Source organism: Brienomyrus brachyistius, chromosome 6 (genome assembly GCF_023856365.1).
Source record: "Brienomyrus brachyistius isolate T26 chromosome 6, BBRACH_0.4, whole genome shotgun sequence".
In the NCBI taxonomy this organism is placed as follows: domain Eukaryota; kingdom Metazoa; phylum Chordata; class Actinopteri; order Osteoglossiformes; family Mormyridae; genus Brienomyrus; species Brienomyrus brachyistius.
The window spans coordinates 2,570,186-2,591,199 of NC_064538.1; the positions used below are offsets into that span (position 1 = coordinate 2,570,186).

General features: G+C 45.9%; 1 protein-coding gene across 3 annotated transcripts in view; it reads right to left on the minus strand.

The window, feature by feature from the left end:
* LOC125744782 (rho guanine nucleotide exchange factor 10-like protein) overlaps positions 1-21,014 on the minus strand; it is a 70,307-nt gene that overhangs the window by 14,633 nt on the left and 34,660 nt on the right. For all 3 annotated transcript variants that reach the window (XM_049016991.1, XM_049016992.1, XM_049016993.1), the window contains 5 exons: positions 18,675-18,790; positions 16,562-16,689; positions 12,782-12,882; positions 10,728-10,849; positions 10-96 (listed from right to left, as the gene is read on the minus strand). In XM_049016991.1, the coding sequence (XP_048872948.1) occupies positions 10-96; positions 10,728-10,849; positions 12,782-12,882; positions 16,562-16,689; positions 18,675-18,790 (554 nt within the window). The remainder of the gene's footprint in view (positions 1-9; positions 97-10,727; positions 10,850-12,781; positions 12,883-16,561; positions 16,690-18,674; positions 18,791-21,014) is intronic.

Genomic DNA, 21,014 nt, shown 5'->3' on the forward strand with positions numbered 1-21,014 from the left:
AAAACTTACCCACAAGTAGCCCTGCGGCAGCGACGTACTGGCTGCCGAGAAGCCGAGCAGGGTGCACTGGACGGGGTTGTGAAGGGCTGCCTGCAGCTAAACAGGAGAAACAAAACAAAAGCCATCCATTAACTGCGAAGGAGCCCCACAGACATGCCAGCAAAGGCCCCACCCCCACAGACACGCCAGTGCAGTGACCCCACCCCATGGACACACCAGAGAAGGCCCCGCCCCCACGGACACGCCAGCGAAGGGCCCACCCCCACAGACATGCCGGGGAAGGCCCTGCCCCCATGGACACGCCAGTGCAGTGACCCCGCCCCATGGACACACCAGCGAAGGCCCCGCCCCCACAGACACGCCAGTGCAGTGACCCCACCCCACGGACACGCCAGAGAAGGCCCCGCCCCCACGGACACGCCGGCGAAGGGCCCCGCCCCCATGGACACGCCAGTGCAGTGACCCCGCCCCACGGACACGCCAGAGAAGGCCCCGCCCCCACGGACACGCCGGCGAAGGGCCCCGCCCCCACAGACACACCGGCGAAGGCCCCGCCCCCACGGACACGCCGGCGAAGGGCCTGCCCCCATGGACACGCCAGTGCAGTGACCCCGCCCCACGGACACGCCAGAGAAGGCCCCGCCCCCACGGACACGCCGGCGAAGGGCCCCGCCCCCACAGACACACCGGCGAAGGCCCCGCCCCCACGGACACGCCGGCGAAGGGCCCACCCCCACGGACACGCCAGCGAAGGGCCCACCCCCACGGACACGCCAGCGAAGGGCCCACCCCCACGGACACGCCAGCGAAGGGCCCACCCCCACGGACACGCCAGCGAAGGCCCCGCCCCCACAGACACACCGGTGAAGGCCCCGCCCCCACGGACACGCCGGCGAAGGGCCCGCCCCCACAAACACTGGTGAAGGCCCCGCCCCCACAGACACACCGGCAAAGGCCCCGCCCCTACGGACGCACTGGCTCCCAGGCATGCTGTTAGGGACAACATTACAATTTGGAGATGACGCGTAATTCATCAGCGGATCAGCATCAGGACGTCTGGCTCAGGCCCCAAAGATAGATACAAGCCAATCAGCTTTACACCTTATCTTGCGAAGGGACATTGACATTCCACAGGTAAGGCTGCCAGGGCGATATATCTGCTGGCCTCATACCTGCGGGTCATCTGTCTCCTCATTTACTGTCCCTCATAACAATATATCATCAGATATATGTATCATTACAGGACGAACAGCAGAACTCTCAAGGCTGCCATCCGTGTCTCAGATTGAAGATTATTTCAGTGCTGCGCAAGGTAATGAAAATACTTTCTGTGTGTGTGTGTGTGTGTGTTATGTATATATTACATTTTGGGGGTCATTTTTTTGGGAATTTTTTTTTATAAAAATAAATGACTGCACTGAAAAAATTACTACAAGTCTTGTATTTTGTTGTATTTATTCATGTTTAAGGTCAGGGCTGGGTAGGGGTTAGGGTGGTAATTTTTGGGATTTAAAGAATGAATGGTCCCCACAAAGATAAGAGTATTTCATTACCTTGCGCAACACACACAAACACTCTCTCTCTCTCTACACACACACACACACACACACAGATACAATAAATGATTTTTTTGTCGCTGCCGGTTTGATGTATGTGTGTTTCAATGTGTTCATTCCCTCATGTCTGCCAGACAGATTGAAACAGCTCATGAGATGATAGAGGGAGGAATCAGAATGATGAAAAAGGGACATTAAGAGTAGTGATGGCTGAAATTAGCCTATGAATCCACAGATAGGACTGCCTACACTACACCCCATTCCAACTGGTTACTTTACTGCTATCTGACTGCTAAAGTAGGCGGAGACTGACCCTATATGGTAATCTATCCTCCTGTCTCAGAAAAAGGATCTTATCATTCTAGAGCAGAGTTTCCTAATCCAGTCCTTGGCAAGCAAAAGCATGCACTGTCTGTGAGTCCTTGAGGACTGGATTGGGAAGCAATGTTCTCAATGATCTTCTAGTAAAATCAGTACCACTCACGCTGCCAAGACAGACAGCATGCTCAGCGAGGATCATGCCTACTGCAACCATGTATGTGCCGCTGCTCTGGCAGGGACGGGCCTGCACACAGCCCTGCACACAGCCCTGCACACAGCCCTATACACAGCCCTGCACACAGCCCAGCACACAGCCCTGCACACAGCCCTGCACACAGCCCTGCACACAGCCCTGCACACAGCCCTGCACACAGCCCAGCACACAGACCTAGGTTGTGTGTCTGACACAATTGCAATTGGCATGTTCTCACAGTGAGTGCGGAGCTGGCATGTTCTCACAGTGAGTGCGGAGCTGGCATGTTCTCACAGTGAGTGCGGAGCTGGCATGTTCTCACAGTGAGTGCGGAGCTGGCATGTTCTAACAGTGAGTGCGGAGCTGGCATGTTCTCACAGTGAGTGCGGAGCTGGCATGTTCTCACAGTGAGTGCGGAGCTGGCATGTTCTCACAGTGAGTGCGGAGCTGGCATGTTCTCACAGTGAGTGCGGAGCTGGCATGTTCTCACAGTGAGTGCGGAGCTGGCATGTTCTCACAGTGAGTGCGGAGTTGGCATGTTCTCACAGTGAGTGCGGAGTTGGCATGTTCTCACAGTGAGTGCGGAGCTGGCATGTTCTCACAGTGAGTGTGGAGCTGGCATGTTCTCACAGTGAGTGCGGAGTTGGCATGTTCTCACAGTGAGTGCGGAGCTGGCATGTTCTCACAGTGAGTGCGGAGCTGGCATGTTCTCACAGTGAGTGCGGAGCTGGCATGTTCTCACAGTGAGTGCGGAGCTGGCATGTTCTCACAGTGAGTGTGGAGTTGGCATGTTCTCACAGTCTACATGGACTTGCCATGCTCTCATATGTGGGGCAGGTACGTTCTCTCCTATTTGTGCAGATTTCCCGCCACAGTCCAAAACGATGCACTTAGATGAATAAGAGTCACTAGATTGCCCTTCGCATGTGATTGTGCACATGTGCCCTGCAAGGGACTGGCATCTCATGCAAGCTCCCAGGGACCGGCTGGGTGTCGCCCATAACACAAATCAACAACCGAACATCACTTTCAAGCTCTGTGCTGTTGAGTAGAGAAGGCAAAGAAGCCTTTTCCATCCATCCATCCATCCATCCATCCATCCATCTTCTGTAACCGCTTGTCCTATTCAGGCTAATGGGGGGCCTAGAGCCTATAGGAACAAGGCAGGGAACAACCCAGATGGGGAAACAACCCATCACAGGGCAAAGTCACACACCATTCACTCACACACCATTCGCTCACACACCATTCGCTCACACACCATTCGCTCACACACCATTCACTCACACACCATTCACTCACAGATGCACGCCTGTGGGTAATTTGGTAACTCCAATTAGCCTCAGCATGTTTCTGGTCTGTGGGGGGAAAACAGACCCAGAGGAAACCCCACGACTCCACAAGGAGGACATGCAGACTCCACACACATGGAGTCACGGCAGAGACTCAAACCCTGGACCCACAGATGTAAGACAACACTGCACTACCATGCTACCCACAGGAAACCTTTTCTGTATGTTAATTACCATCATATAGTGTTCAGAGGAAGAACAGTTCAAATGATCACTTCCTGGGGTTTATGGGAATAAGTGGAGTAGATTATCTAGTTAATAAATACGAAAAAAGGTGTATGAATTCTGATACTATAGGGACTGGATTCAAGGTATCCACGGCATAACTAAAATGCAACAGTAGTCCGGATTTGCTTGTTTTTAATATCCATTACAATACCCTTAGGTAAACCTCAGTAATAATCTAAAAATAGGATCAAAGATGATTTTGAGCTAGCTATGTTTTTGTTATTGAGTCATTGTTCCTTAAAATTATATGGGTACCCTGGGGTCAAGATCAAAGAACTGCCTAATATTCAAACTCCAGATCTGCCTAATGAATATTTTCGGCATTTTGAATGTCACAGACGGGCGGAAAAAAAGAGACTGCAGATGAATCACACTACAGGTCACAAACCCTGCAATAATTATTAACTGTCCATCGGTTTGCGGGTCAGAGCGTGTCTTTGCCCGGCGCTTATGGGACATCTTCCCTGTGTACTCAACACAGACGGACCGTTGACAATTCCATTCCCCACAGGCTCTTTCTTCCCGCAATTATCCCTACATACGCGGAGATATCTGAAAACAACTTCACGATGGAAGATTAACAGTTTCATGGTGATACGCCGCATGCACACATTTATATGCAAATTCACACGCATGTGCGTGCATAAAGTGCTTGTGTCTCTCCCTGCCCGGAGCGCACGTCCAGATCGAGACATGCCTAGCTAGAGTAATGCGAATTCGATTGGTATTGCTACAGTTTGACTCTGACGCTGCCTCCCAGTCACACCGACACGGCCCAGGCACCGGTGGACGAAAGGACACTGCCGGCCTAAAATTGCTGGCTTTAAAGTGGACTGGGGGCCATCTGGAGCATCTGGGCCCCTCACGGCTTTTCCAAGGCACTTACCCAACATGGAACAATGACAGGACAAGGCCACACTGGCTCCTGGCATTTTTATGATGTGTTTCGACACAATGGAGTTGACAGTCCTGGTGCTAAATGGGGGTGTTTAAATCCATCAATCAGATGACAGCACTGTGAACAAACAATCCTCCTTCCCAACAGCATCAAAGTGGGGGGGGGATTAATGACACAGTTATTCTGATTCAAGTGGTCCCACTTTTAAACACGCAGAACTTATTTCAATGTGCTCTGATCTATGGAATGCATCGCAGTTCCGTCCTCCACACTGTAAACACGCTTGAGGTTTCTGGTCTTTATTGTAATCACAAATCACCATATGGGGAAGTTTTCAGCGAAGATACCCCAAAAGAACATGATGACATAATTTCCACGTCGATATACATGAATTTTACCACCTACCAGCCATAACGTAATATTATATACATATGGATACTTGATACATTTTTCAAAGGGTACTGACCCTGAAAAATACTGGAAAAAGCTAAAGAAAAAAGTATAAACCGCACATACAGGAGACATTCACACTGGTAAGAGTGTTATAATGTGAGAGATTGGGGGAAGCATTGATTAAAACTAATTTAGTCAAGGCATTCAGTTCATGAAGGAAGCAGGGATGCACACAAAGGACAGAAATCACATGCTCTCTCACCAGTCCTTATTTCTCAAACTGAGAGTTTTTTATATAATATTATCACCTCCATAAATTAAAAAATAGCTGCTTTTAACAGGGAGATAATTCTTCTACACGACTTTGACCTTGTCTGTAGGATCAGACCCACAAAACCTCAATATTGGTGACTCTTATTGTGTTGCTTTGTAATGTCGGCCATAGGTGTGGAAGAAACTGATTGACTGACAGCACATTGGCATCGGGGCAGAAGGTGACATGAATTCCCTCGCGGTGCGAGTATATCATGGAAACAGAGCCGTGATTGGTCAGAGTAGAGCAGAGCTGAGCTGATCTGCCAAACGACAGAGGAGTCTTAGCAGAAGAGCAAAGCCAGGAGAAGCTACATCCAGCTACCTGCTAAGAACCCGTCACGGTCACTCGACACAGAACGGACCTGGAAAAACTCACCAGATCCAGAGATCCAACTAAACCAAAACACCGACATTCATATTCAGTCCAGTCACAACATCCACAACACGGCAAACAGGCTGACTGACATTTTTATAATAAAGTACACTGTGAAATAGTCTAAGATCAAGCAAGATTCATCATGGCATGATATTATCTATGACCAGAATTTATCTCAAATCAGAATTTGAAACAGAGTCATTATGCATTGCATGGATGTAGAACTGAGACTAAGGATGCTGCTGACGTTGAATATTAAGATTATCTGTGCTTTCCAATGAACCAATAAAATAACCAGTATGCCCTTGAACCATTAAATGCACGAGAGCACATTTGATACAACTGAATTGAGCAAGTGATTAACGAACTTCATCTGCCTGCCAATGGATTCTGTCAGTCCGATGAAAGTAAATAACAGACTGCTGAGTCTTCAGGATTATGTCAGTCAGATTCTGAAGTATGATCCACCGGACAGTTAATCCAAGCCATCAAGCGGGCCTCATCTTCTGGACCATACGAACGCAATTACAACACGGGCTGTAAATCTGAATTGTACGCACATCTTTAGTCAATTTTCATTTATTGACGTAAACCAATCAAGATGCTATGGGCTTGTGTCCCAAGGGGCTTGATGGCAGAACCTCAATAGTCTTATTTCACAAAACACTTACCATCTTCTGCAGATTTAACCAGTTCAACCAGAGAGAACATTTCAACATTTTTACGCGTCACGCTATAAGAAAAATGGGATAGACTTCTTCTAGTAACGTACCACTGGTCCTTTTGATCAGTCGCATTCCTTTCCTTTGAAAATCTACTGGATGTCACTTTGTTAATCCCCTTTTTTAAAAATAACTAGCTGCAGATGACATCATAGTGCCCAGTATGACATCACCTGCAGGCTGCGTTCCAAGATAACGGATCCCGCGGCTCTCCAGAATTGAGAAGCTCATGAAACGCTCTATGAGGACAAAGCAAATCAACAGCCAGATAAGGGCTGATGGGTGAACAGACTGCAGCACACATATGCAAGACAAAAGGCGGGGGGGTGGGGCGATGGGAGTCCTCCCGCTCTGAAATAATTTAAAAAATCATGTTCAAATTTCCATTAATTTCCCCCCTCGTGAAGTTCCCTTCCTCCTCAGCTGAGACTGAAGTCAGTGAATCTATTATTAAAACAAGATACAAGGTCACACAAGAATCATTTCCTACAGCAAATCAGACTGCTCTCAGCAAGCGTAAAATTTCCTTTAAAAAAAGTCTATGCGTAGTTTGTGTCCCCATAGCAAAAAAAAATCAGTCTTAGTGCTAATTTACCACCGGAGTCAAATAGTGTTTCAGGTGGGAAACACCTTTCTAAACAGACTGATGAAGCACGGTGGGGTGAGACGCAGGAAGAGGGGGGGGGCATAAGTCACGACAGGGACATGGACACAAGGGCGTAGCTTTGGTTTCAACACTGGTAGGGAACCCCCTGCCCCCCATAAAACACACACAGTGCTCCCACGATATAGTCCCTACCATCCATACCCATATCTACACCCTGGCATGAATATTGACCTGTTCAGCCAGCACATTATATGGCCAACATGGCGACGGGTGGTGCTGCCCCAACTACCACAGCTACAACTGTCCCTCTGTCCCTTCCCAGTATGCCTCTGCCGTAAAAATGGGCACCTCTTCTCCGGTGACCTTCACGCACCCGCCTGCGCCAAATGCCCCCAGCACCACTCACCTGATGCCACGAGGACAGCAGAGTCATCGACATCTCATTTTCCATTCTCAAAGGTCACCTCCACACCAGGTCATAAACTAATTAAGGTCCGGACTGAAGCCGTCAGAAATTATATGCCTGGACCCAACCGGCACGACAGAGTATGATTTTTTTTTTTTCTCTAGTATTTTAACTTTGTAGGGCCATTTCAAATTAATATTTAATTTTTATATACAGATACTGGAACACTTGTTATCCACCAGAATATGAACATATAACACATACCTTTAATTTAAGATGTATTACGTTTACAATGTGTCGTGCTGCATTCTTAGACCGCTTCTGATATATCCTAGTGGATTACTTCTTTTGTAATCTTGACTCATCTTTGAATTAAGGAATTCTCATTAGAGAATGTCACAGGTGGGCTTTGGACCCAGCTGAATCAGTCACGCTCCGAAGGTCCCGGAACACACGCGGATCCGCATGGCTTCACGGCGGGATCCACTAGCGGCTCGCCGCCATCGCCCGCTGGCTGTCTCTCCGCGGCTGGGCCGGCACGCTACGCACCCACCGCTGCGGGCCACGTTCTAATTAATCTCCTCATTTTCTTCAGATTGACTTGTGCGCCGAGTCGAGCTCAGACGCTGGCGAGCTCCAGCTCTGGGAGAGCTAGAGACCCTCTAAGCTGTTAATCGCAGCTCTTTCTATATTAAGTCACTCACTTTGACACGACTTTCCTCTTAAACTGCCTCTCTTGTGGGTAAACTCTTTTCACACTTAATTCTGTCGCCGCGCACGGTTACGGAAACGTTTACACCGGGACTTACCGCAGCCCGGCTTTGCCAAAGGTATCCTCATGAAATATTTCACCGACTTGCCACTTTTCCTCATCCCTCTAAATGCCACCCGAATATTTTGTTGGAAAATTACTCTCACCAATTGATTTCATTCGTCCAGGGCAGCTGGGGAGGGGGGGTGGTTCCCTGCTAGGATACAGCGTGAAATCTAGCAGCACGACATCATGCATTAGCGGCCAGCTAATGTGTCATTCAGTGGAAGCTGGAAGGCAGCGAAGACGCTGGCAGGTCGCAGGCGCCTGGCAGCCCTGCTTTCGTACACATGGTAAGGAACCAGAGGGGAAAACAAACTAAGCAAATATCATTTGGTTAAATTCCTGGAGCCCCCACTAATGCTTGAAAGCTTTTAGGCTGCAGAACACTATCGTCTATATAGTGAGGGAGGCCAATGCTAATATTTAAGGTATAGCTCTGTATACGGCTTATTTACTTAGATATTTATTTACATTTACAGGAATGTAATATATTTACATTTCATTTACAATTTATTTGCATAACGTACGCGCACATACTATATTAGCTGCATAAATTATCTAGTCAATAAACACACAGCAGCCATTTTCCACTCCGCTGCTGACCTACTTTTGTGTTTGCGGACGTCCTAATAGCCTTGGCGAGTCTGGCTATTCTCCTCAGGCCTTTTCCTTTAATGGCTTCTTTGTGGCCAAAAACACCTTTCACTGGATGTTTTGTTGCTCAAGCCACCATGTTCTGTGAACTATAGACGCCGTAGCGTGTCACAGTCAAAGGAGGCAGGCAGTCGGCATCGGCATGCAGCGCGCCTACAAAACTGGCCCCTGCGCGCGCATGATGACTAAACGGACATGGATCTTCACAGATACATGTAATAACTCATTCAACCAAACAACGTACCTGATCACGTTAGGTTTAATTAAAAAAATAATAAATAAATAAAATTCCTCCACCGATGAAGCGGTCATGTTATCCATCCTCACTAAACCATCCCATCAGTCTGGCTCCAATCTGCTTACGGGTCACTTACTGATTTTGACTGATCCATTGTGGTGCTGTGAAGTAATCAATAATACCCTACATTAACTGCACCTTCATAATGCATTCATAGAACGCTCATAAGCAGCATGTAAGTATACCATAACATCAAAAAAGCTTTACAAATATTCCATGATTATACTATTATAATGTTTGTTATTATTATATAATGTTTGTTATTAATGTATATTAAAGCTGTTATGGCACGTTACAATGTTATGTATACTTACGTGTTGCTTATGAATTTTCTATGAATGCATTATAAAGGCATTATGAAGGTGCAGTTAATATAAAGTGTTACTAAACATTCCATAATATGTGTTTGAAAATTTCTTTCAGCATTTCAATTTGAATGTTCTGGCCGACTCATAGATTACTTTAGTCATCTGCCAACATTTAACGTTAAAATTTTGCAAGTTCCTGTCTTCTCAGATTAAAAAGCTTTAGCAAAGTCTATTTTTATGACCAATTTCTCTGGGAAGATTCAATTTCACTTTACAATAAAAATTCCACAAGCTATACAGAAAACCAGCACATCCATTAATTTTGTAGTGAGCCATATTTCTGTTTACACCAGCTTATGTTTGTACTCTCTGCAACAGTTTTTATGGTAAAATGGACAATAAAGGCACAGTTCAGCGAGCCAAAGCCCCTTTCGTTTGATCACCAGAGGACATATACAACCCGTTCTTTGCCTTTTAGGAACAAAACTTTCCTGACACTTAGTCAAAAAACGAAAAAAATGATTGCAATGTCCACGATCTCAATGCACACGATAAACAACTGTATTTTTCGCTATTCGTTGAGCAGATAATTACACATTTACCTTCAGCTCACTGATCCATTAAAAGAGAATTTCACTGAAACGTTCACCCTCCTCACCAGATAATATCATAGCAATCTGTTGTAAAACCGCGCAGTGATTCCTGTCAATTGATACATTCAAGCCTCCTGTTTCTCTTTCTATCATCCTCGGCTTCCCATGAGCCTTTGGTGCCTTAAAAACATCCATATCCTAGATGTTACCAAAATATTTACGGGGAATTGTATAAGAATCGGGGCGGCATGGTGGTGCGGTGGTTAGCGCTGTTACCTCACACCTCTGAGACCCAGGTTCGAGTCTCTGCCTGGGTCACATGTGTGTGGAGTTTGCATTTTCTCCCCATGTCGTCGTGGGGTTTCCTCCGGGTACTCCGGTTTCCCCCCACAGTCCAAAAGCATGCTGAGGCTAATCGGAGCTGCTAAATTGCCCGTAGGTGTGCATGTGTGAGTGAATGGTGTGTGAGTATGCCCTGCGATGGGCTGACCCCCCCATCCTGGGTTGTTCCCTGCCTCATGCCCATTGCCTCCGGGATAGGCTCCAGACCCCCCGCGACCCAGTAGGATAAGCGGTTTGGAAAATGGATATATGGATGTAGAAGAATCCAAAACATGCAATCATACTTATGACAATTTCAAAACACAATTAAAAAACAGTACCGCCCCTCCACAGGCCTCCCCACATACTCACCTTCTGATCCTGGGCCTTTGTGGTGAAAACACTCACACGGCAGGCAAGCAGCGGGCAACAAAAAGGGGTCTTTGTCTTCCCATCATCCTCTGCACAGACCCAGCCTGGCGAGTTCTCCTCTCCTGAAGAAGGAACAATTCACAGTCCATTGTTATCCTATGGAATTGACACAAATAACGTAAGCGCCACAACTCCCAACTCATGCTCTGGTCTTATTTTGTTTAGTCATTGAGTTTTTCCTCCTGTCATTCCGGCGAGAGAACGAAGAACCTCAATGGAACATTTACCTCAATTTCATAACAACCCCAGATCTTAGTATAAAAGGATCAGATAATTTCAATATTCCATTTTTCTTTATTCATTTACTAAATGTATTTGAATATATATCGAGCACAGGGGTCCAGGTTATCTCCCACGCGTTGACATAAGTTCCACCACCTGCGGATAGGCTACTTGCTCTAGGTTCACTGGGAAACCTAAAGGAGATTCCTCTGCGGTCGTAACAAACCTTTTCCTGACCCTGGATAGACCAGGTTGTCTCCATAGCAGTACTGTCTCCTTCTGGTTACAGTTTGTTACTGCAATCCCATCGACATGCTTATGAACATTTTAATATTGTGAAACTAACGATGCAAACTTGACTAGATTCTCTCAGTTGTCTCTTCATTTGTATTGTGTTGCCGTGTGTTCAAATTTGTAATGGAATATTTTATTTACACACAATTTCCTTAATGAAAGTAGCCAAGAAGCGATTTTCAGTGCATCGCAAATCAGTTTTTTGTCATTTTTATTATGTTAATTGTGGAAACTAGTATCTTCATTTTAGTAGTTCTAACTCTGACAATGTAACAAATGTTGTCGTGCTGTAACTTGCAGTGGCATAGCGGGTAACCCTCAATCAACCCACACCTGCAAGGACAGGGTTCAAATCTAAAACCGCCCCCCCCGGTGCATTTTTGCACGTTGCACAGCTTTCCTCCCATAGAAAAGCATGCAGACGAATCAGCATTTCGGAATTGCAAACAGTATGTGCTTGTGCATGTGTGCGCCCTGTCATCTATCCAGAATGTCTCTCTCCCTTGTGTTACATGCTGCCAGGGACAGATTCCAGGTTCTCCGGAATACTGCGTTGGATAAGTGATTGAAAGATGGACGGGTCATTATTGCTTTCTGTGTGAAAATCACATTCTAATGAGCACGTCAAGCAACTTCGAACCCCACACTGAAACTTTTTCAATTTATGCAAAAAACTTTTATCACGCCTTTATTAAAACACAGTAACACCACATTCCTGCACCTTTTGTTCCCTTTAAAGCCGAAACTCTGAGACTTATTTCATTTCTGTCACCAGTGCCTGATTCAGGTGTCTGTAACGGCTAACATATCTGACTTACACAGAGGCTCCTGAGATAACTCAAGCTGGCCCTCAATTTAATTAGAATGAGCTTCTCAGTCATCAGCTGTGGAAGGTAACATGCCTTATTCTGTCATTCCTCGTGCTTTATTGTGTCTCTTTAATGAACCAAATCCCCCTCCCCTGCCAACCAAAGACCTGAACACAGTACAGAAATGTTCAAAGGTACAGTAAAACTCCTCTGCCAGTAAGATGTACGGATTACCTTAGATGATGGCAGGATGCATGGCTATAGCTGAGTCTGGACCTGCCATAATCAGCAAGTGACTGACACCTCACAAAAATAATAGAGTCATTCAGCTCCTCTGCACACCTGGACCACCTTTTATAATAATCAAGCTGAACTTGTTCAGAGAGCAGTGGCTGTCTTTGAGCCGCCAAGCAGCCGACCGGCTTCACGCGACCAGCAAGCGCTGATTAGCAATGTGCTACACATTGTTCTCTTGAATGCTGCATTGTCAGCCGTAGCAGCTAATCAGGAAATGAGCAGAGATGCATGTGGAATAACCGTCACAGATAGTGGTGAACCAGAGGGACGCTTGCAGGTCGAGTCACCAGATCTTCCATTGTAGCAATGGAGACCCACTCTCTTCAGGTAGAGGTTACCCCTAGCGAAGGTGGATTTTAAGGAAGCACTCACGCTGGGCGACCTTGGCCAGGTGCAGACGATTCACCCAGGAGATCTTGCTGAGGGGGTTGGGAGTGTTGAAGACCACCATGAATCTGACGGGATGTCCTGACCTTCGGAGGTAAACAGAAGCACAGGCCATTGTGTAGTCAGTATGGATGGAAGAATGTCCACAGAACACGTGGTGAGAGATTAGAGGCATGAATTAAGGGAATTAATGGATGTGAACCAAGGCTGCAGATGGTTCTAACAATTCTGGCCCAAGTTCTTCAAGAAGCCCAAAATTTCACCCAAAGAGTAAAATGACAAACAGTTCTTAAATGGTCATTAATTAACAAGAAGATTCCAACAGAATTTTGGCAATGAGCACAAGGAGATGAAACAAGGTTGTTGAAGCTGGTATGTTCACAAGAGCTTTGTTGGCAGTGACAGAGCGCCGTGTCTGGACAGTGGCCTGCCACTCCCGACATATAAAAGCTGCCGCTGACTTTACTACTTATGGATTCCACCTAAAGCTAAGGAGAATGGTTATGGGTTCTCACAATGAGAAATGGGAAGCTAATCTTGGTACTAGATGGGAATACAAATGTACTACACAGGCATTACAATGTTTTCATACTGATTTTGAATTTCCATGAAAATAAGGCACCACCGTCTGGTTATAAAATAAGGAGGTTAAAACGTCAAAATATAAAATACTGTCGTCCCTCGACACTTCGCGCTTCGACTTTCATGGCTTCACTCTATCGTGTTTTTTTTGTATATTCATAAAAAATTTGGGGGCGGCATAGTGGTGCAGTGGTTAGCACTGTTGCCTCATACCTCTGGGACCCGGGTTCGAGTCTCCGCCTGGGTCACATGTGTGTGGAGTTTGCATGTTCTCCCCATGTCGTCGTGGGGTTTCCTCCAGGTACTCCGGTGTCCCCCCACAGTCCAAAGACATGCTGAGGCTAATTAGAGTTGTTAAAATTACCCATAGTTGTGCATGTGTGAGTATCTGGTGTGTGAGTGTGCCCTGCGATGGGCTGGCCCCCCATCCTGGGTTGTTCCCTGCCTCATGCCCATAGCCTCTGGAATAGGCTCCAGACTCTCTGAGACCCAGATAAGCGGTTTGGAAAATGGATGGATGGACTAAACAGTTGATCGAGACAGTGAAGGTGATACATCGGAAGCAACTTTGCTCTTCGTAATTAAATGTATAATAATATGATATTTATAACACCTAATATGTCTTATTTTGTCTAATGTATTGGGTAATATAAGTGTAATTGTCATGACCTGCCTTTACGATCCTCCTGTGTGCCATGCCCCCTTGTTAACCACGCCCCCTTATTAACCACGCCCCCTTATTAACCACGTGTGCAGTCCCGATCGTTACCAGCTGTTTTCTATCAGTTTGATTCCTCCGGTGTATTTAAGTCACGTCAGAGTCTGTAACCCCAGGTCTGTCATTGACGTTTTGATGTTACATGTTCCTGTGTCCTGTATTTGGAGTGATTCCAAATAAACCCTTCGATCCTGATTCCTCGTCTCCCCGCTCCTGCTTCCATGTCCAGCAATCATAACGGTAATGGTGACTAAAGGGTGTATTTCATGTCTAGAGGGCTCTAGTAATGTTGAAAACCATATTTAGAAGGCCGTAAACAGGCTTTCTATTCTCTAAGTACGAAAATATTCCACTTATAAAGAATCCTACTGTACTTCGCGGAAATTCACTTATCGCGGTACAGTCTGGAACTGATTAACCGCGATAAACGAAGGCCGACTGTATTTCCAATAAAATTTGAAATCATTCTGATTATGAATTAATGATCTTACCCTCGATTGAGTCACACCAAAATAAGAATTGCAGAGAACAACATGAGCAATGTTATGGTTAGGCACCCAGTTATTTATAATCCTTGAGCGCTGAGTGATTGATGAGTGACAGCGTTGACAAGGACTCCTCCCCAACAGCTGATCAGGCTACCATCATCTCTGAGACCTTATTCTGTGATGAACCAATCCCATAATGACCTCTTCCTGGACTTGTAGGTCCACTTGTCCTTTTGCTGTAGTTCTGGCATTTTAACGTGGATCTTTAAAAAGCAGAGTAATTGGAGCAAGCAATGTAATGACTAAATGTCAAGATGACCCCTGCACTACTTGATCTGAGAAGTTTCATTAAAATATATGTCTATAAATGAAAAAAATATATATGTATTTTCTTAATTTGCTTTATTTGAACATCAAATAATGAATCACGGTGTAACTGAAACCCGAAAAGCTACCTGATGTGCTAATTTTTTTGTACGTTCAAAAACATTTGAGAAACTGGTGACGCATGACATTTGCTCGGTTGACGTTCCGCCGCCCCAGAGGCAGAATATTCCAGAAATGGAGCCATTGACAAGCTGTTCCTTGTAACGGGCTCCTTGTGTACCCACGGCAAGAGCGCCATCCGCTAACTATGTCACCTGCCACCGCCCTCCCCCGGGGACCTGGCCACCTGCCACTCCACCTGCTCCCCCTTTTGAGTGTCGGTGTGATGGTCGGCCACATGGCTTTATCTCGCGCTTAAGCCCTGTTCTTGCTTGCACGTTGGTCTACCTTGTGTGCTTTACTGCAGGGTGAAATAAAGCATGCAACCATGCCTGATGCTGGCACACACATGCAGCAGCCGAAAAATGGAATTCGCAGGGACATCTGCAGACGGGAGAATCATGGGAAGGTTCACCAGTATAAGCTGATGTAAACCCAGATACGCACCAGTTATCTCGCTGAAGGTTTTAGACCCTAGAAGAACTTGGATTAGAGTACCAGTGGAAAGATCCATAGATGGCCAGCAACCTTTCGGTCAAAATTCCATAATGTCTTCTGCCCAGAGGTGGCAAGTTCAGGTCCAGAAAGTACGAATACAGACTAAGGTTTTGTTTCAACCAACCAGTGACTGACTCTTGGTGACTGAGCTGGATGGATGAAACAAAACCTTGATCAAGATCTATACTTTTTGGCCTTGAACTTTCCACCTCCTGCTGCTGCTTCGTAACACATGGCCAAGTAAGAAAAGCTGATGTGAGCTAGAGGACCTGTCCATTATTGCCAATGAGCATCAAGCGGTATCGAGGGCTAGCCGGGCTTCTAAAGCAATAACCGACGCAAGACATGGTGCGGAGATCTGCTAACTCCACTCACCTGTCTCTGTATGAGAGGTGTGCTATAGCTGACAGACCTGCATGCCAAGTCCGTCTGTACGCAACAACTTCAGTATGTGTCACAGTTCAGAAATATTCGGCACTCGGATGCAATTTTGTCTTTTCTAAAGATACATGAACTCCATACCAAAAGAATCACTGCAGACCTTGAGGATGAACAGAGCAGCTCGCGATCTGCCGGCAGCTCAAGTTCTAATTGACTGGCCAAAAGGTAGCATGGAAATCTCCAGGAAGGCTGAATTTTTGTGATTTCACCCAGCCCTGGGGCTGCTGGAACTAATGGAGTTTATTATTTTACACTAATTATTATATGTTTATTGGAAGCATGTAAATTTCAGCACAGTCAGGCGTGAGGAGTCGTCGTGAGAATCATTCGGCACCCAGGCTCGGTAAATGGCAGCTGAAAATAGTCCTGAATGGTTTCTACTGAATGGTCTATTCAAACCACGATTCTGCTATTCAGAATAATGCCTATTCAGATCTGTATTCAAATTAACATTGTAACACCACTTTCCATTGCATATTGCAGATTTTGTGGGACATCTCTATACCCTAAAACTCTACCTGTACCCAGCCACACCCCGAACTTCACACCTACTTGTCTGGTTTCCCTGGGACTAGCAGACGAAGGCGGCACTTGTTGGCGTTCTGGATCTCATCCTCCTTCATACGGATGAGCCTCTGGAGAGCAAGACACCAGTCCTGCCCAACCGTCGTATTCAGGTTCTGCAAACAGAGAGGCGTGAAAGATTCAGACACCTCAGTCCTGCCCCACCATCGTATTCAGGTTCTACAAACAGAGAGGCGTGAAAGATTCAGACACCTCAGTCCTGCCCCACCATCGTATTCAGGTTCTACAAACTGAGAGGCGTGAAAGATTCAGACACCTCAGTCCTGCCCCACCATCGTATTCAGGTTCTACAAACAGAGAGGCGTGAAAGATTCAGACACCTCAGTCCTGCCCCACCATCGTATTCAGGTTCTACAAACTGAGAGGCGTGAAAGATTCAGACACCTCAGTCCTGCCCCACCATCGTATTCAGGTTCTACAAACAGAGAGGCGTGAAAGATTCAGACACCTCAGTCCTGCCCCACCATCGTATTCAGGTTCTACAAACTGAGAGGCGTGAAAGATTCAGACACCTCAGTCCTGCCCCACTGTCGTATTCAGGATCTATAAACTGAGAGGTGTGAAAGATTCAGACACCTCAGTCCTGCCCCACCATCGTATTCAGGTTCTACAAACTGAGAGGCGTGAAAGATTCAGACACCTCAGTCCTGCCCCACTGTCGTATTCAGGATCTATAAACTGAGAGGTGTGAAAGATTCAGAGACCCCAGTCATGCCCCACCATCGTATTCAGGTTCTACAAACAGAGAGGTGTGAAAGATTCAGAAACCCCAGTCTTGCCCTCCTCCCATATTCAGAATCTGCAGACAGTGTGTTTGTGTATGAAAATGAGCATGTCAGGCTCCAGTCTGATGCATAAAAGGAAAGACAAATATTCTCTGGATAACTGCATATGTAGCAGTTGAAAGCAGTTACAGGAAATTATTACACCGCCAATGCTGCTGCCCACATACAGAGCATTTTTTACTGCTTACATCGGTATGCATTTCCAAACACGGATGTTTATGGTTAATTAGCTACATAATGGTACAACAGCAGTTCCTTAATCCTTTACGTTTGCTATCGTCTCAAGCCAATCTCAGGCTGCTTTGAACACACCCTAAATAATGCATAGTGTCATGGCAGTTGCACATGCTGCGTACCCTTAGGACCTGCGAACTGCTGAGCCAGAACCGCCGCTGAAATCATTTATCCATTGTGTCCCTGGGCTTTTAAAAAAAAATCACTCCAGATTATACATCTCAAAACTGTGCCTGTCACGTGACTGAGGAATTCCATTTTGAGACTGACAATAAAATTATCCAAACATTCCATATCCCACATATCAGTTAAACAATGGTAGAAACTGCCAGAAAGAACAATGGTTTTATTCACTTTATGCCTCAGGTTGCTGTGTGTATGTCTAAAACAAAATTAAAATGTTTAAAAAACACAGATATAATAATTAGTGTAGTTATAATGATAGTTCTTACCAAAAAGTGTAACATTAACTTCTAATAATACGTAATACTGGATTATATGTCTGAGACGGAAGCAGGATGTTCCAATGTTATTATTTTTATTGTTTGCTTTCCAAAGTCTTCCTTTTATGTGTATAACTGTATTTCTCTGAATTTCGAAGAGTTATAAAGAAATGACATGTCAAACAATAGGTGCCCATGTTCATAAGCTAAATGTATATCCATCCATCCATCCATCCATTTTCCAAACCGCTTATCCTACTGGGTCGTGGGGGGTTCGGAGCCTATCCTGGAAGCAATGGGCACGAGGCAGGGAACAACCCAGGATGGGGGGCCAGCCCATCACAGGGCACATTCACAAACCAGTCACTCACACATGCATGCCTACGGGCAATTTAGCAACTCCAATTAGCCTCTGCATGTTTTTCGACTGTGGGGGGAAACCGGAGTACCCGGAGGAAACCCCACGACGACATGGGGAGAACATGCAAACTCCGCACACATGTGACCCAGGTGGAGACTTGGCTCAGAGGTCTCAGAGGTGTGAGGCAACAGTGCTAACCACTGCACCACCATGCCACCCCGCTAAATGTACAGTAGACTGGAAATGGCTGGATGTACCTGGTACGCTCCTTGCAATGTTCCCACAAGCAGTGTGATCTCCTCCACCACGGAGAGGTCATGGTGTAGCTCCTGCAGCTCCTGGAAGAGTCGAGGTGGTCCCAGGAAGACCTTTCCTGGAACAGGAAGTGACATTATCAACCAAAAGATGTTAAGACTCACCCAGTTCATCTCACCTCCAACTTTTTCTTCAATTCATTGTCAAAACAGGGAGGCTACATCATGATGTCCTATGTGCTAATGGACACCTGCAAAATAATAGAAATCTGTGAGCGTATGATTGCATTAAGCTTGGGAGTATGTCAGCGTCACAAACAGCTGTCACGGCCCGAGCTGTACTCTGTCAAACCCTCAATACTTTGTCCTATTATCTGTGCCGGGTGATGTGTGATTTATTTATCCCTATTGTTTGTTCAGCCACAGAACCTAAATCCAATAAGTAAACATTGTGGCCACTTTGAATCAGAATGGCCCATTGCCTAGCAAGAAAGGCACACGGGTCTCATTAAACACAAAACGCTCAATCGATTAGAATCACAGTTCTAATGCAGGCTTTCACTCCTGACTTTCGCCTTTGCAGACAATCAATAGCTTTGTTTCGCTCAGCACGGTCGCTGCCTTAGTTCGCTGCATTGTCTGATCCAAAGACACAGCGACGCCTCATTTACAGACGGGAACCTTAAGGCCTCAGTCCCGTAAACCCTGGTGAAACAAGTGGGCAACAGCAGGCGTTGTCATGATATCCAACAAGCCTTGACCATTTAAACAGTGATATGATTGCTCTGCAGGCTATTGGATTCGAACCCACAACCTGCCAAATATAGGCATGGATCCACACTGACTGTCCCAATTCAACTCTCACTATGAACAGAGTTGGACAGCTGCCAGGGGCAGCCTAAAGCTCAGCCAAACACTGCTACCCTGAGGATGCTGTTTGCCTCGTATGATATCTGTCCCCTCTGCATTAACTCAATTCAGATTATTTTTATATAGCGCCTTCCACAGCAGAGTTGCCCCAAGGTGCCTTACATCTGTACATGGGTGCGTTGCAATCAGTGGTGGCACATGAACTACAACGTTAGTTTCGATGACCACTAATCTGCTAACTGCAAAGTTAAATTCATGAACCCTAAACTGATAAACCACTAAAATATATAGTGGAAGCTGATGATAACCACTAACTACTTTTATTTAGATTAATTCATATGAATTTAGCTTCGGTTAGGTTTTTGGCTCTGAAACCTGTCAATCAGTCTGGGTAAATGTAAGTGACAAAGCCCATTTAAACTACAGTCCCTTGAATCCGATTGGTAATCCAGCTAAGCAAGAAATCCACCTTTGTAATATTGGCCCCTGTTCTCCACTTAGTTCAGGGTACCCGAGTTTAAATGAACTTCGTCTTTGTACATTTAGCCCTGATTATGCTAAATCCGACAAGTAATCGACCAATCGAGTCTTGCGTTTACACATAGTCAGCCAGAAATGTGCCAGACTGTTGCAGATACACTCACATTAGACAGCAACAAGTATGCATTAAACTTTATTCACTTTACCTGTAAAAAATGCTAGCAGGCTAACATTAGTGGAAGTAAATTTAGCGGAAGCTAATTGGTCCGTAATGGTTTCCAATGTAATCGCACATACTAAGTCCCTAATGAAAACGTTAGCTTTGCTAATTAGCAGTTAATCACGGCCCCGCCCACCACTGGTTGTAATACATCGCTGTATCATTTACACATTAAATGTCAGCAGAAGGGCGCTCAAGTAAGTTGTTCTCCACCCTAATCCTTACATGATGACAGAATCTGCAGTACGTTTGATCCATGTTGGGCAGGAGCTTCAGCTCAATCACAAGGGTAAGTACCATCCCACCTGCCTCACCAAGTCAGATGGCACAGTCAGGAATAAACAGTGACACAAAGCAACAAGTCATTTGTATCCCAATCAGCTTTGTGCCCTGTATTTGCTGGGATAGGTTGCAAAGCTCCCCATGGCCCTGTGCTGGATGGATGGATGGATGGATGGATGGATGGATGGAAAGCAACAAATCGACTCTTGACTAAATATGAACCTACCACATCTCCTTAATTGCAACAAGCTCGCGGAGCAGGACTCACAATTACCAATGGGTGAATGTACTGCACAGCTTTGGCACACAGCTATGGGGGCACAGAGGCCTGAATTCTTTGATTTCTGCCTTGCATTTGGGACAATGGGAGAAGAAGGATCATGGGAGTTCCCAGGGGGACAAGCTATTTCATCAATAAGTTGGGATTGCTGCAGATGAAAAATGAGCCCATTTAAGCTGAGGTGGGAGGTACAGTGGTGGTGGCGATGGTT